The sequence below is a fragment of the Chrysemys picta genome, chromosome 16, assembly GCF_011386835.1.
Source record: "Chrysemys picta bellii isolate R12L10 chromosome 16, ASM1138683v2, whole genome shotgun sequence".
In the NCBI taxonomy this organism is placed as follows: Eukaryota; Metazoa; Chordata; order Testudines; family Emydidae; genus Chrysemys; species Chrysemys picta.
In genome coordinates this window covers 736,499-749,421 of record NC_088806.1, presented here as the reverse complement: position 1 = coordinate 749,421, position 12,923 = coordinate 736,499, and the positions used below count along the sequence as shown (strand labels likewise).

The window sequence follows — 12,923 nt, the reverse complement described above, 5'->3', positions numbered from 1 at the left end:
CGTGGAGAAGCAGGAAGGGGTAGCGATCCAAGGGCTTGATGAGTTTCAGCAGTCTCTCCGTCACATCGTGTATCCTAGCTCCTGGCAAGCAGCAGACCTCTCTGTTTTCTCAGTCAGGGTGGCAGATAGATGACTTAGTCCCCCTGAGGAGGGAGTCCCCGACCACCACCACCCGCCTCCTTCTCTTGGGAGCGGTGGTCGTGGAACCGCCATCCCTAGGACAGTGCATCTCATGCCTTCCAATCGGTGGAGTCTCCTTCTGCTCCCTTCCCTCAGATGTATCATCTTCATTCATTTGTCGTATGATTTTCCACTCTGTGTTCAAATTTTCTGTTCTGTCCTGAGCACATGGCAGCCCCATTGCTGGTAGTGCCTCACTCCACTCAACTGTTCGTGTTTTATAGGACAAGGATCTGTAAAAGCTACTTAGAGGCTGAGTAGAATCTAGAAGTCGCTGCTGTAGATTTTTAAGAATCAAGTTTGTGTCTTAACAAACACTTCTTGTCCTCTTCACTTAAGGATTCAATATAAATGCCTTCATTAGTCAACTTCTGGACTGAAGTCTTTGCTTCGTCCAGTACTTGTTCAATGGGTAGCTCTCTGATTGATCCAAATGTAGCTTCTGTTGCTGGACAAAGATCTACTACTGTTATAGCAGATGCCTGGATGGCAATGTTTAATGACCCAAGTGGTTTCAACAGTAAACTTACAAGAGAGAGAATGGCAATAGTCTTCTCTGAACGTAGTAGCAAAAGTAATCCACCAGCCTCACTACTTAGATCCATCCCATCTTGGTAGATACTTTCCAGAGCCAGTAATAACGGATGGAGTAATTTTAAGACAACAGCAAAGGATCACTCATGAGAAAGCCAGAAGGTTTTCCCAGGTTGGACCAATTTGAACTTCAGTCCCAGTGTATCTTCTATATTTTCCAAGATATTCAGTGTTTTTGGACTCTTGCTGAAAAAATAATATAATCAAGATGTGACGTTGCACTCTATATGATTTTATGGAAGTATGCTGATGAGTGTGAATATAATATAACTAACATATGCTTTGTGCAAAAGGTCTCTTGTAAGGTATCATTACAAAGCTTATAATCTACTGAGTGTGGTCATCCTATTTGTATAAATGTATCATTCTTGTATCTGAAACTAGAAATATGAAATAGAACTCTGAGGTCCTATTGTAGTTATGCAAAGTGTGGGCCATTAATGGTGGTTTGGAATTTTAATGGCTCCCATTAACCAGGACAATTGACGGCAGATGGCTCTGTTTTACCTGTAAGTCTTCCTGTATACGTGTGTGCTGGCAAGTGGGTAAGGAATTCTTACAGTGACATGTGACCATGTCACCTGAACTGGAATCTATCTTGAACCTGGTGCTTTTCCATTGAGAAGGGGGGGACGACCCAGAGGGACAAAGGATTCCCACCTTATGCAAAAGAGATATAAGTGGGTGGAAGAGAACAAAGGGGGCGGCCATCATGAGAAATCCCTTAGCTACCACCTGACCTGGAACAAGAGCTGTACCAGGGGAAAGGATTGGGCCCAGACTAGGAAAGCGTCCAGTCTGTGAAAGAAACTTATTGGAACATCTCTGAGGGTGAGATTTTATCTGTATTCAGTTTTATTACTGTACTAGGTTTTGACTTGCATGTTTTATTTTATTTTGCTTGGTAATTCACTTTGTTCTGTCTGTCACTACTTGGAACCACTTAAATCCTACTTTCTGTATTTAATAAAATCACTTTTTACTTATTAATTAATACCAGAGTATGCTTTAATACCTGGGGCGGGGGGCAGCTGTGCATATCTCTCTATCAGTGTTACAGGGGGTGAACAATTATGAGTTTACCCTGTATAAGCTTTATACAGAGTGTCACGGAGTATTGGGGGACTCAGGGCCCTGCACCCCCAGCTTCCTGCGATTCACCATGACTCTCAGCCAGCCAGTAAAGCAGAAGGTTTATTTAGACGACAGGAATACAGTCCAAGACAGGTCCCGCAGGCACAGAAAACAGGACCCCCTCAGTTAGGTCCATCTTGGGGTCTCAGGGCGCCCCAGCCCCTTTGGGAGGTCAGAGCCCTCTCTGCCTCCCAGCCACATCACCAGCCAGCCCTGAAACTCTCCTTCAGCGACCCCTCCCACAGCCTTTGTTCAGTTTCCCGGGCAAAGGTGTCACCTGGCCTCTAACCCTTCCTGGGTTCTCATGTTACATGCTCAGGTATTCTCCCTCGGTCAGTCTCCCATCCCCAGTGCAGACCGTCCTAGCCACACTCCCCTGTCAGAATTCACAGACCACGGTAAGAACAGTCCCAGTTCGTCACACAGAGTAAAATGGATTTATTTGGGGTTTGGACCCCACTGGGAGTTGGGCATCTGAGTGCTGGAGACAGGAACATTTCTTAAGCTGCTTTCAGGAAAGTCTGCAGCTTTGGGGCACGTGGTTCAGACCCGGGGTCTGTGTTGGAGCAGACGGGCATGTCTGGCTCAGCAAGACAGGGGGCTGGAGTCCTGAGCTGGCAGAGAAAACAGGAGCAGGGGTAGTCTTGGCACATCTGGTGGCAGCTCCCATGGGGGGTTTCTGTGATCCAACCCATCACAGTGGCGTAGTCGGCAGGATCTGTGCACAGCTGATTGCTTTGAGAATCTGGTAGTGATTTGAAGTGAGATTTAAGTGTGCTGGCTGGAGAACAGACAAAGTGGTTACTGGTTTGTTATTTTCTGTTTGCTGATTTTGGGTAAGGGAAGTAGGGATAGAAAAGGAAGCAAAATAAGTAAGAGTGAAGATCAGAAGAAGCTAGAACTACACAGGTTGGAAATTGCCCAGAAAGGCTGAACACTGGGCATCAGTTGTCAGTTCCCAAGGGGGTTTCTGTGATCCAACCCGTCACAGAAGACATTCCATTTATAGCTTTTTAAATGTCTTTGGAAGAGTCTGCAACTCATACTAGCGCAAGTTGGAGTAGGAGAGATCAGGGTTATACTTTTCTCTGAGCAAAGCTTGTCCTCTACCATGTCTTCCAGAGATGTTTGCAGCTCCATCAAATGCACAAGCAGCCATCTGTTTGGGGTCCAACTGACAAGCATTTAACTCTTCTAAGATGTGGGTTGTCACAGATGCAGCCAGTGTGTCTTCTATAACTTGAAAATCTAGAAGTGCATCTACTGGCCTACCCCTGACATCAAGAGTATAAAGCCAGAGACCCCGGGCTGAATTAACTCCACTTCAGCAGGTCGGTGTCAAAACCACCGCAGCTCCATTTCAAGATTGTCAGCAATGGAGAATCCGCCAGGCCCCTTGGGATATTGTCCTAAGGGTTAATTAGCCTCCATGATAAAAATGTACACCTTGTTTCCAGTATCAGAGGGGTAGCCGTGTTAGTCTGAATCTGTAAAAAGCAACAGAGGGTCCTGTGGCATCTTTAAGACTAACAGAAGTATTGGGAGCATAAGCTTTCATGGGTAAGAACCTCATTTCTTCAGATGCAAGGCTTGCATCTGAAGAAGTGAAGTTCTTACCCACGAAAGCTTATGCTCCCAATACTTCTGTTAGTCTTAAAGGTGCCACAGGACCCTCTGTTGCTTTTTATCTTGTTTCCAGTGTGACTTTTTTTTTTTTTGGTCTTGCTTCAACTTCCGGCCAGAGGCTCTTGCTAACTTCTTTTCCTCCTGGTTCAAACGGAATGTCCGCTAGCCAATTTCTCGGTCAAGTAGCTCCGTTTTTGCAGCACAAACGTTGTACAAGATTTTACCCTCTAGGCGCTGCGCTGTTCTGTTCCCGGGCTGCTCAAATCTTTGGTGTTCAGATGATGGAAAGAGGATTGGAGTAAAAGTTTCTTGGTTTCCAATTACTGTCTGGGAGCTTTCCTGATATTTCACAGTGCCAAGCTCTGATGTTCCAGCCTCCTGAGTTGGTTTCCCCATTATTTCATTGCAATCGAGGTAAATCTCGGTGCCTGTCCAGGTTACAGCACCGTGAACCTTGTGAGAGCTGCAATCTCCCATTGTATACCCTGAGTACCCCCACCTGCCCTCCCCTCTCAGCTCTGCATCTGCCAGCCTCACTCTGTCCCTCAGCTGCCCTGGGTGCCAATAGGAATTAGGTCTTTTGGTGGGGGCAGATTTGGACAGGGGTGTGGGTCTTCCCGTGCAAGAGAGCTAACGATGCCCCCACCTGGCAGAGGTGGTGGAGAATGACTTCGTCTCCCTGCCTGCGGCTGGCACCAGCTGATTTCACCAGCTCAGAAGCGAAACAGAAAGGGCTCTGGGGTGAAGTTGCGTTGTTCTCTGTGTGCTCTGGGCGAGGCAGCGAGGAGAGAGCACGGTACAAAGCGAGCTAGCTGGAACTGTAGCCCGAACTGGCCAAGGCTGGGTGGGGTAAGCAGCTGGGCATAGCTCATGCAGCCATGGCCACCAGATCCCAGGCACTTCCATCCAGCTCGATGCGCTCCGGCCGTGCTTCAACCTCCCTCCGTGTGTTCACATCTGGTCACCACAGCAACCTCAGAACCAGCCTCCAGCCACCTCGTTCGGTCCCACCTTTCCCCCCGGCTCCCCCGTGGGGTGTTTTCCACAGTCACCGCTCTTGGCTCATGGCAGCTAGGGGTGAATGGCCAGGCCGGTGGCTCCTTCATGGTCAAGGCCGGGCCTTCCATTCAGATACCTGCAGGCCGTTCACTTATGTGAATGTATCTGGTCCTGTACGTGCCGCCCCCTGAATGCTTAACTCCCATTTACACTCAGTGCATCACAGCACAAGGTGAGCAGGGTAAACTGAGGCACACATAGCACTCCTAAAATCTTTCTGAAAATGTCCACACTCATCATAGACAGATAGAGGGCTGTTTGTGGAGAGGGCTAGATAAAGACAAGGGGTTCATGAGGATGGATGGACCGATGGACAGACAAGAGATTTCCTATATACACCCCTCTCTTCTACATCTATCTATCTATCTATCTATCTATCTATCTATCTATCCCCCCACACACCATCTATCTATCTATCTATCTATCTATCTATCTATCCCATCCACCCCCTCTATCTATCTATCTATCTATCTATCTATCTATCTATCTATCTATCTATCTATCTATCTATCTATCCCCCCACACACCATCTATCTATCTATCTATCCCATCCACCCCCTCTATCTATCTATCTATCTATCTATCTATCTATCTATCTATCTATCTATCTATCTATCTATCTATCTATCTATCTATCCCCATACACCCTAGCTATCTAAGTAGTTTTCTATCCCCACAGCCCTTAGCCATCTATCCAAATGGCTATCTGTCTCTCTGTCTGTCTGTCTAATCATAGAGAAGTGAGGCTGGTTGGGACCTTGAGAGGGGATCCAGTCCAGCTCCCCACAATGAGGCAGAGCCAAGTAACCCTAGACCATCCCTGGCAGGCGTTTGTCCAACCTGCTCTGAGAACTCTCCCGTGATGGTGACCCCTCGGCTTCATGTGGCACCTTTTGGAGCCGAGCTCCCCTGAGAGCCAGAAAGGCTCTCCACATTTCCATCCTTTGAGATCTTCGGCATCTATGGCACAAGGGACGGGCTCTCGACTGATCCCATGTGTCTCTTCCCACTTCAGGTGTGGCACTGATAGTCTCATGCCACCCTCCCCCGCTTCTGGCACTGATATGAATTTCCCAGCTGCCAATTTATTAGCCTAATTGACCTTTGAAATTCACGAGAACAATTCCCTGTATTCCTCCGCCCAGCCTGAGGAATCCAAGTGCCCCCCGCACGCCCCCGGGAGCCAAGGTTCCTGGTTCCGACCCCCTGTTCAGTGCGCTCCCGGCCTTCGCAAGGTGCGCACGGCCTCCTTCCGTTACCATCTCTATGGATTATGCCCCAGACTCTTCTCCCAAAGGATGAAGATACTTTCGGTCTCCCTGCTCCTCGCCCACCTCGCATTCTCCGTCTCTTCGGCAGGTGAACACACCCCAAGCCCCAGGACCCCTAAAAATTAATGGACGCGGTATCCAGTAATGGGTTCATTAAGGCCATTTATGGAAGGAGCAAAAACACTCAAATGCCTTTATCATCCTCTCTCTCTTTGGGTGCTTTTCCAGCCGTAGCATGGTTGGCTTTCTTGCAAGTAGATCCTTGACCTGGAATTTCCTCAGTGTATAAGCCTTGGTGTTGGGATCATTACAAGATCTCTGTGATGTGCTTAGACCCTTAAATTGCTGCGATTGCCTCTCAACATTATTTCCAGTCTTCCATGGAGGTTTTTTTCTCTTGGGCTAATAAAGATGGTCATTACTAAAAAAGAACAGGAGTACTTGTGGCACCTTAGAGACTAACAAATTTATTAGAGCATAAGCTTTCGTGGACTACAGCCCACTTCTTCGGATGCATATAGAGTGAAACATATATTGAGGAGCTATATATACACACATACAGAGAGCATGAACAGGTGGGAGTTGTCTTACCAACCCTGAGAGGCAAATTAAGTAGGAGAAAAAAAACTTTTGAAGTGATAATCAAGCTAGCCCAGTACAGACAGTTTGATAAGAAGTGTGAGCATACTTACAAGGGGAGATAGATTCAATGTTTGTAATGGCTCAGCCATTCCCAGTCCTTATTCAAACCGGAGTTGATTGTATCTAGTTTGCATATCAATTCCAGCTCAGCAGTCTCTCGTTGGAGTCTGTTTTTGAAGTTTTTCTGTTGTAAGATAGCCACCCACAGGTCTGTCATTGAATGGCCAGACAGGTTGAAGTGTTCTCCCACTGGTTTTTGAGTATTTTGATTCCTGATGTCAGATTTGTGTCCATTAATTCTTTTGCGTAGAGACTGTCCGGTTTGGCCAATGTACATGGCAGAGGGGCATTGCTGGCACATGATGGCATATATCACATTGGTAGATGGTCATTACGTTTCCCATCCGCCAAGCCAGAAACAGAAGCAATTCCTACCCACTGCGCTTCTCGGGAGGCCACTCCCAGCTGGACATTAGATACTAGGGTCACGGCCTGGGATCAGCACCAGTCTGCTACTTGACCTGTGCCACTTTCTCTCTGCAGTGCTCAGAGGCAGATGGAGGGCAGAAACCAAAGACACAAGAGGAGAAATGACAGGCCAGGGCTGGGAGCCCGGCATTCCTGCAGATGAAGGAACAGGTGATAGACACGGCCTCCCTGTCGACATGAGGTTCCTGGCTATGAGCTCCGGGCCGCCGGCAAAGGGAGCGGGACAGTGTGGGTAACGCCAAAGGAGCCAGCACAGACAATGCCACCGGCATTCTGGGTGTGGCAGGTGAGTGGAAAGAACCGGACATTGTCACCCGGTTACGCAGCTGCTTTCGATCAGTTCAGCTGGTGAAGCAGCCCAGTTACATCAACTGGGCATCCAGCCCCATTGACTCCCATGGAGCAATGGCCAATGGACCCCAGCTGAGATTTGGCCAATAATTTTTTATCTAACTGACCTAACTCCGCCTATCATGGTGGCACTTCTCCACTATTACATGAGGCTTCCAGGCACCTGAGTTTGGTGAATAAAGAACTCTGCAGACCTGGAACTGGTGTAACTGCTGAGGGACTGTGCAGCTGGGGCTGTCTGTGCCATGTTACAAAAGAACACAAGAGAACATGAAAATGCGATCCGCTCCTTAGTGCATGGAGACGAATGTGTTCTCTCCCCGGTTCTGGGAGGGGAATTGGGTCTAGTGATCAGAGGGGAAAGAGCAGATCGGAGCCAGGATGCCTCAGTTCTTTCCCGGCTCTGGGAGGAGAGTGGGGGCTGGTGGGTTAGAGCGGGGGGGCTGGGAGCCAGGACTCCTGGGTTCCCTCCCCGGCTCTGGTAGGGGAGTGGGGGTTACTGGTTAGAGCAGGGGGGCCTGGGAGCCAGGACTCCTGGGTTCTTTCCCCGGCTCTGGCACGGAAGTGGGATTTGGTGGGTTAGAGCAGGGGGGCTGGGAGCCAGGACTCTTGGCTTCTACCCAGCTCAGAAAGGGGTTCATTTGTGTCCAAGACACTGTAAAAAGCAGGGTGGGGGCTTGTTTCTTTCAGTGAACTGCCAGAACGGGGGAACTCCCAATGGTACAGAGTGTATCTGCCCACGCGGCTGGTGGGGCTACAACTGCGAGTGCTACGACCCAGCCAAGGCCTGCCAGAACGGAGGAACGGCCATTGGTCGCCTCTGTTTCTGTCCCCCCGGGGTATGGCGGCGAGCGCTGCGACTGCAGGGACAGCTGCGAGGCCTGCCAGAACGGAGGAACGCCAGTAGGCATGGAATGCACCTGCCCCCCAGGGTACGGTGGGCCACGATGTGAGATTTGTAACGTGACATCCCCCACCTCCACCCCCACCAGCACAGTGACCACCTCCCCCACCTCCACCCCCACCACCCCCACAGCCACCACCTCCTCCACCTCCACCCCCACCACCACAGCCACCACCTCCTCCACCTCCACCCCCACCCCCACAGCCACCACCTCCTCCACCTCCACCCCCACCACCACGGCCACCACCCCCTCCACCTCCACCCCCACCACCACAGCCACCACCTCCTCCACCTCCACCCCCCACCCCCACAGCCACCACCTCCCCCACCTCCACCCCCACCAGCACAGCCACCACCTCCTCCACCTCCACCCCCACCACCACGGCCACCACCTCCTCCACCTCCACCCCCACCACCACAGCCACCACCTCCTCCACCTCCACCCCCACCCCCACAGCCACCACCTCCCCCACCTCCACCCCCACCAGCACAGCCACCACCTCCTCCACCTCCACCCCCACCAGCACAGTGACCACCTCCTCCCCCTCCACCCCCACCCCCACAGCCACCACCTCCCCCACCTCCACCCCCACCAGCACAGCCACCACCTCCTCCACCTCCACCCCCACCAGCACAGTGACCACCTCCTCCACCTCCACCCCCACCCCCACAGCCACCACCTCCTCCACCTCCACTACCACCAGCACAGTGACCACCACCCCCACCTCCAACCCCACCACCACAGCCACCACCTCCCCCACCTCCACCACCACCCCCACAGCCACCACCTCCTCCACCTCCACCCCCACCCCCACAGCCACCACCTCCTCCACCTCCACCCCCACCAGCACAGTGACCACCTCCCCCACCTCCACCCCCACCACCACAGCCACCACCTCCTCCACCTCCACCCCCACAGCCACGGCCACCACCTTCTCCACCTCCACCCCCACCCCCACGGCTACCGCCTCCTCCACCTCCACCCCCACCCCCACGGCCACCACCTCCTCCACCTCCACCCCCACCAGCATAGTGACCACCTCCCCCACGTCCACCCCCACAGCCACCACCTCCTCCACCTCCACCCCCACCCCCACAGCCACCACCTCCTCCACCTCCACCCCGACCCCTACAGCCACTACCTCCTCCACCTCCACCCCCACCAGCACAGTGACCACCTCCCCGACCTCCACCCCCACCCCCACAGCGACCACCTCCTCCACCTCCACCCCGACCCCCACAGCCACCACCTCCTCCACCTCCACCCCCACCACCACAGCCACCACCTCCTCCACCTCCACCCCCACCCCCACAGCCACCACCTCCTCCACCTCCACCCCTACCAGCACAGCCACCACCTCCTTCACTTCCACCCCCACCAGCACAGCCACCACCTCCTTCACCTCCACCCCCACCACCACAACCACCACCTCCTCCACCTCCACCCCCACCAGCACAGCCACCACCTCCTCCACCTCCACCCCCACCAGCACAGCCACCACCTCCTCCACCTCCACCTCCACCCCCACAGCCACCATCTCCTCCACCTCCACCCCCACCAGCACAGTGACCACCTCCCCGACATCCACCCCCACCCCCACAGCCACCACCACCTCCACCTCCACCCCCACCACCACAGACACCACCTCCTCCACCTCCACCCCCACCACCACAGCCACCATCTCCTCCACCTCCACCCCCACCAGCACAGTGACCACCTCCCCGACCTCCACCCCAACCCCCACAGCCACAACCTCCTCCACCTCCACCCCGACCCCCACAGCCACCACCTCCTCCACCTCCACCCCCACCCCCACAGCCACCACCTCCTCCACCTCCACCCCCACCAGCACAACCACCACCTCCTCCACCTCCACCCCCACCCCCACAGCCACCACCTCCTCCACCTCCACCACCACCAGCACAGTGACCACCTCCCCGACCTCCACCCCCACCCCCACAGCCACCACCTCCTCAACCTCCACCCCGACCCCCACAGCCACCACCGCCTCCACCTCCACCCCCACCCCCACAGCCACCACCTCCTCCACCTCCACCCCCACCAGCACAGTGACCACCTCCCCGACCTCCACCCCCACCCCCACAGCCACCACCTCCTCCACCTCCACCCCGACCCCCACAGCCACCACCTCCTCCACCTCCACCCCCACCACCACAGCCACGACCTCCTCCACCTCCACCCCCACCAGCACAGTGACCACCTCCCCCACCTCCACCCCCACCACCACAGTGATCACCTCCCCCACCTCCACCCCCACCAGCACACCCACAACCTCCTCCACCTCCACCACCTCCACCACCACACCCACGGCCACCACCTACACCAACTCCACCCCCACCAGCACAGTGACCACCTCCTCCACCTCCAACCCCACCAGCACAGTGACCACGTCCTCCACCTCCACCCCCAGCCCCACAGCCACCACCTCCCCGACCTCCACCAGCACAGTGACCACGTCCCCCACCTCCACCCCCACCACCACAGCCACCACCTCCTCCACCTCCACCCCCACCCCCACAGCCACCACCTCCTCCACCTCCACCCCCACCAGCACAACCACCACGTCCTCCACCTCCACCCCCACCCCCACAGCCACCACCTCCTCCACCTCCACCACCACCAGCACAGTGACCACCTCCCCGACCTCCACCCCCACCCCCACAGCCACCACCTCCTCAACCTCCACCCCGACCTCCACAGCCACCACCTCCTCCACCTCCACCCCCACCCCCACAGCCACCACCTCCTCCACCTCCACCCCCACCACCACAGTGACCACCTCCCCGACCTCCACCCCCACCCCCACAGCCACCACCTCCTCAACCTCCACCCCGACCTCCACAGCCACCACCTCCTCCACCTCCACCCCCACCACCACAGCCACGACCTCCTCCACCTCCACCCCCACCAGCACAGTGACCACCTCCCAAACCTCCACCCCCACCACCACAGTGATCACCTCCCCCACCTCCACCCCCAACAGCACAGCCACAACCTCCTCCACCTCCACCACCTCCACCACCACACCCACGGCCACCACCTACACCACCTCCACCCCCACCAGCACAGTGACCACCTCCTCCACCTCCACCCCCACCACCACAGCCACCACCTCCTCCACCTCCACCCCCACCACCACAGCCACCATCTCCTCCACCTCCACCCCCACCAGCACAGTGACCACCTCCCCGACCTCCACCCCAACCCCCACAGCCACAACCTCCTCCACCTCCACCCCGACCCCCACAGCCACCACCTCCTCCACCTCCACCCCCACCCCCACAGCCACCACCTCCTCCACCTCCACCCCCACCAGCACAACCACCACCTCCTCCACCTCCACCCCCACCCCCACAGCCACCACCTCCTCCACCTCCACCACCACCAGCACAGTGACCACCTCCCCGACCTCCACCCCCACCCCCACAGCCACCAACTCCTCCACCTCCACCCCGACCCCCACAGCCACCACCTCCTCCACCTCCACCCCCACCACCACAGCCACGACCTCCTCCACCTCCACCCCCACCAGCACAGTGACCACCTCCCCCACCTCCACCCCCACCACCACAGTGATCACCTCCCCCACCTCCACCCCCACCAGCACACCCACAACCTCCTCCACCTCCACCACCTCCACCACCTCCACCACCACACCCACGGCCACCACCTACACCACCTCCACCCCCACCAGCACAGTGACCACCTCCTCCACCTCCAACCCCACCAGCACAGTGACCACGTCCTCCACCTCCACCCCCAGCCCCACAGCCACCACCTCCCCGACCTCCACCAGCACAGTGACCACGTCCCCCACCTCCACCCCCACCACCACAGCCACCACCTCCTCCACCTCCACCCCCACCCCCACAGCCACCACCTCCTCCACCTCCACCCCCACCAGCACAACCACCACGTCCTCCACCTCCACCCCCACCCCCACAGCCACCACCTCCTCCACCTCCACCACCACCAGCACAGTGACCACCTCCCCGACCTCCACCCCCACCCCCACAGCCACCACCTCCTCAACCTCCACCCCGACCTCCACAGCCACCACCTCCTCCACCTCCACCCCCACCCCCACAGCCACCACCTCCTCCACCTCCACCCCCACCACCACAGTGACCACCTCCCCGACCTCCACCCCCACCCCCACAGCCACCACCTCCTCAACCTCCACCCCGACCTCCACAGCCACCACCTCCTCCACCTCCACCGCCACCACCACAGCCACGACCTCCTCCACCTCCACCCCCACCAGCACAGTGACCACCTCCCCCACCTCCACCCCCACCACCACAGTGATCACCTACCCCACCTCCACCCCCAACAGCACAGCCACAACCTCCTCCACCTCCACCACCTCCACCACCACACCCACGGCCACCACCTACACCACCTCCACCCCCACCAGCACAGTGACCACCTCCTCCACCTCCAACCCCACCAGCACAGTGACCACGTCCTCCACCTCCACCCCCAGCCCCACAGCCACCACCTCCCCGACCTCCACCAGCACAGTGACCACGTCCCCCACCTCCACCCCCACCACCACAGCCACCACCTCCTCCACCTCCACCCCCACCAGCACAGCCACCACCTCCTCCACCTCCACCCCCACCTCCACCCCCACCAGCACAGCGATCAC

The 12,923-nt window shown here is 56.2% G+C and overlaps 2 protein-coding genes across 2 annotated transcripts in view; both read left to right on the top strand.

The window, feature by feature from the left end:
• Positions 1-12,923, top strand: part of RNASEK (ribonuclease K) — a 321,727-nt gene that overhangs the window by 279,057 nt on the left and 29,747 nt on the right. The gene's annotated exons all lie outside the window — the stretch shown is intronic.
• Positions 1-12,923, top strand: part of LOC135976028 (mucin-2-like) — a 48,811-nt gene that overhangs the window by 35,784 nt on the left and 104 nt on the right. The window contains exon 12 of the mRNA XM_065570374.1: positions 9,721-12,729. Coding sequence (XP_065426446.1) covers positions 9,721-12,729 — 3,009 coding nt within the window. The remainder of the gene's footprint in view (positions 1-9,720; positions 12,730-12,923) is intronic.